At 48.5% G+C, this 3,895-nt stretch overlaps 1 protein-coding gene across 1 annotated transcript in view; it reads left to right on the top strand.

Annotated features, from left to right (window-relative positions):
- Window positions 1–3,750, top strand: part of LOC116101377 (mucin-2-like) — a gene marked incomplete at its 3' end in the record, with an annotated part of 13,281 nt that extends 9,531 nt beyond the window's left edge. Inside the window, exons 11-14 of the mRNA XM_031384956.1 lie at window positions 212–419; window positions 970–1,013; window positions 1,444–1,653; window positions 2,981–3,750. Coding sequence (XP_031240816.1) covers window positions 212–419; window positions 970–1,013; window positions 1,444–1,653; window positions 2,981–3,750 — 1,232 coding nt within the window. The remainder of the gene's footprint in view (window positions 1–211; window positions 420–969; window positions 1,014–1,443; window positions 1,654–2,980) is intronic.
- Window positions 3,751–3,895: the final 145 nt, after the last annotated feature.

The raw sequence follows: 3,895 nt of genomic DNA on the forward strand, positions 1-3,895 counted from the left end.
GAACAAAATTCATTCCACCACAGTCTGTTTAATGAACTGGGGTCATGCTAAAGTGGTTGAGGAGCAGGTGAACACATGGGTGGAAATGATCCCATGTTTCTCTGCATGTGGGGATTGGAAAACCCTAGGGGTGACACAAACCTTGTCGTTTGACTCTGTCTTCATAGATGAACATCCCAAGCAGAAGACCAGGTGGGGTGGGGCTGACGAGGAAGGTCTGGTGGACCAGGTCCTCCATGGTGGCCTGAGCCCCATTTCCTATATCCACCAGGTTGTTACCCTCGGTGCCCTGAGGACAGGCCCATCTATGATGAGGACCTGAAGAAATGTGTCACTGGGGACAAGTGTGGCTGCTATATTGAGGACACTCACTATCCACCTGGAGAATCTGTTCCCACTGATGAGATCTGCATGTCTTGGTACTGAGCCTACATTGCACAGGGTCTGGGAAAGATTGGCATATACATGTGTATATGTGGGCATTTGCATACACACAGACACACAGACACACAGACATGCATGTACATACTATGTTCATACACATGGAAATGAGGTCACATCAGTTAGATGCATATGGACATGCAAGCACACACACATGGATCATAGCTACACTCACATACATGCACAGCCCATTCAGTGTGCATACATACACGAACACATTCACACATAGTTGCACACCCAGTCACACATGGTCATAGGAGCTAGAGTATGGAGAGGTGCTGGTTCTTGTCCTTGAGCGATATGGAGGCCTTTTGACCTCACCCTATCCTCTTAGCCCAGCTTCTTCTTAGCTTGCTTGATCTCATCTAACTGGCCACATTTAGAACCCAGTGGGTGGGTCCCTTTGTAACTTGTGTTTGGGGGCAATTCTCTGGGGTTTTGGACCCATGGCACAGGAAGATGGGCATGTGATGTCTGTGAGCAGGGAGGGTATGGGGAGGACCTGTAGCATCTATACTTGCTTTGCAGTACATGCACCAACACGTCAGAGATCATCTGCCGTCCAGATGAAGGTAAGCTGCCCTCTGCTGGGATCCTGGAGGTAGACAGAGGTCCCAACCCAGAAAGCCTGTGGGCTGTTCTATTCTGTATGGGACCTGTCCGCAAGTGGGGATTAGTTTCCTCCTGGGTTCTGTGTCTTTGTTGCCCAGGTTCTTTCCAGCTTCAACTTGCTGAGCTATGCAGCAAACCTGAGGGACTCTCACTATACATCCTTGTTCCCTTTCTCTAATGGGAATGGTGCCCTATGGGAAATTTCTAGTGCATCTCCAGGTTCTGGGCTCATTGACTCTAGGAGCCAAAGAAGCTCCTTCATAGTGAGAGGTTCTGGGTATGCAGTCCTGCTGGGATGTGTCCCCAGTCTTCCCTCACATGTGATAAATTAGGGAAGCCTTGAAAGTGTGTCTTTCCTGTTGGGCTAATGGCCCTATAACCTCTGTGCAGGGAAGATTTTTAACATGACCCAGGATGGTGTCTTTTGCTACTGGGAGATCTGCGGACCCAATGGAACAGTGGAGCAACACTTCAATATTTGTGGCTCCTCTACGCCAATCCCATCCACCTCGACAAACTTCACCACAATCTCCACCCCCATCTCTACCACTCCCATCTCCACCACCATTACCACCACCACAGCCACTGCCACCACCAAAGGTGAGGGGTTTTCTGGGGTTTTTGTCTTCTTGAGAATCCAGCATAGAGAGCACCTCTATGGCTGGAGCCAGTTCTGTGTATCCAGTCTTTGTTTTGCAAATAAATTGCATATTTATGTGGTATTGACATTTCTTTGAAGGCAGGGGTCATGCATTCCTCTGGATTTGCTCCAGTACAAACCATATCCATGATGAGTGAGCAGTCAGGGGTATGGCACGGGAGAACACCTGTAAATCTGAGGACCTGAGCTGAGCTTGGTCAGTTGGCAGAGCACTTGTTTCACAAGCATGAGGAATGGGTTTGATCCCCAGAGCTCATGTAAAATGTCAGGCATGGGGAGCACATTTGCAATATTTCTGTTGGGGACATAGAGACAGCAGGATTCTTGGGGCACACTGGTAAGCCAATATGACTTAATTGGCAAGTTCTAGGCCAATGAGAGACCTTGTCTGGAAGGACAATCTTGAGGATGACACTGGAGATGATTCTCTGGTCTTTACGCTCACATACAAACGTGTGCATGCACATTTGCTTCTGTACATATGGAAACATGTACACACAGAGATGCACACACACATACAATGTAATATGAACATGGTGGTGCATACTTACAACCAGCACTTGGGAGGCAGAAACAGGATGATCACTATAAGTTTGAGGTCCATTTAGAGAGTTCCAGGTTGCTTAGGGCTGTATAACAAGACCATGCCAGAAAAAAAAAATCTTAAATTGTGCAGTAATATCCTTTTTCCCTTGATTGAAGTTCTATCAAGAGCTCCTAGTAAGTGACATCGACAATGCTTTCCCATGATAAGTAGAGCCAAGAAGAGAAAATCTTTCAAAATGAGTCCTGGGCTTCCTTTGGAAGCAGATGTGAGCACAGGCTGCACTTAGCTGCTTGAGGATCACAGGTGTATTTATTCACTGTTTGCCAAGCCTGTGGACACAGAGGGTGGGACCTGACCTGTGTGGATGATTATGTTCTTGGTCAGGAATAGACAAAGCCCTTTTCACACTCTTCCTTAAGGATGGCTCTCTTGTTAGTCTTTTTTCTCTCACACAAAGATTCAGCATTGACAAGGAAGGGGTACTGAGCTATGACTCTGAGATTAGGGTCTGTTCCACCTAGACATGGGTCTGGGTGTCTCCCCTCTGAGCTTCAGGCTCTCAGCTGCAAAAGAGGTGGGAATGGATCTATTCTGAATTCTGACTGGGTTAACACAACTTGGTCCTTTGGAGATGATGAGAGAGTGGACATGGGTGTGTGTGGGGCCTGTGAAGGCCTCGCTCAAGCACTAATGGCCTGTATGTAATTTTGTTTCCCTAGTACCTTGCTGCTTCTGGTCTGACTGGATCAACAACCATCATCCTAGCAGTGGCCCTGGTGGTGGTGATCGAGAGACCTTTAATCATGTCTGTAGTGCTCCTGAGGACATTGAGTGCAGGGCAGCCACAGAGCCCAAACTCAGTTGGAAAGAGCTGGGCCAGAAGGTACAGTGTAATATCTCAGAGGGGCTCATTTGCAATAATGAGGACCAGTATGGACTTGGGGAATTTGAACTTTGTTATGATTATGAGATACGAGTCAACTGTTGCTATCCAATGGAATACTGTCCTACTTCAACCATCTCACCTACAACTTCAACAACAACAACCTTGTCTACCAGTCCACCTACATCTTCACCAACCACCTCACCAACTACCCCATCAACCACCTCACCAACTACCCCATCAACCACCTCACCAACCACCTCACCAACTACCCCATCAACCCCATCAACCCCATCAACCACCTCACCAACAACCTCACCAACCACCTCACCAACTACCCCATCAACCACCTCACCAACCACCCCATCAACCACCTCACCAACCACTTCACCAACCACCTCACCAACTACCCCATCCACCACCTCACCAACCACTTCACCAACAACCTCACCAACTACCCCATCAACCACCTCACCAATTACCCCATCAACCACCTCACCAACCACCTCACCAACTACCCCATCAACCCCATCAACCCCATTAACCCCATCAACCACCTCACCAACAACCTCACCAACCACCTCACCAACTACCCCATCAACCACCTCACCAACCACCCCATCAACCACCTCACCAACTACTCCATCAACCACCTCACCAACCACCCCATCCACCACCTCACCAACTACCCCATTCACCACTTCACCAACTACCCCATCCACCACCCCATTCACCACCTCACCAACCACCC

The sequence above is a fragment of the Mastomys coucha genome, unplaced genomic scaffold, assembly GCF_008632895.1.
Source record: "Mastomys coucha isolate ucsf_1 unplaced genomic scaffold, UCSF_Mcou_1 pScaffold21, whole genome shotgun sequence".
In the NCBI taxonomy this organism is placed as follows: domain Eukaryota; kingdom Metazoa; phylum Chordata; class Mammalia; order Rodentia; family Muridae; genus Mastomys; species Mastomys coucha.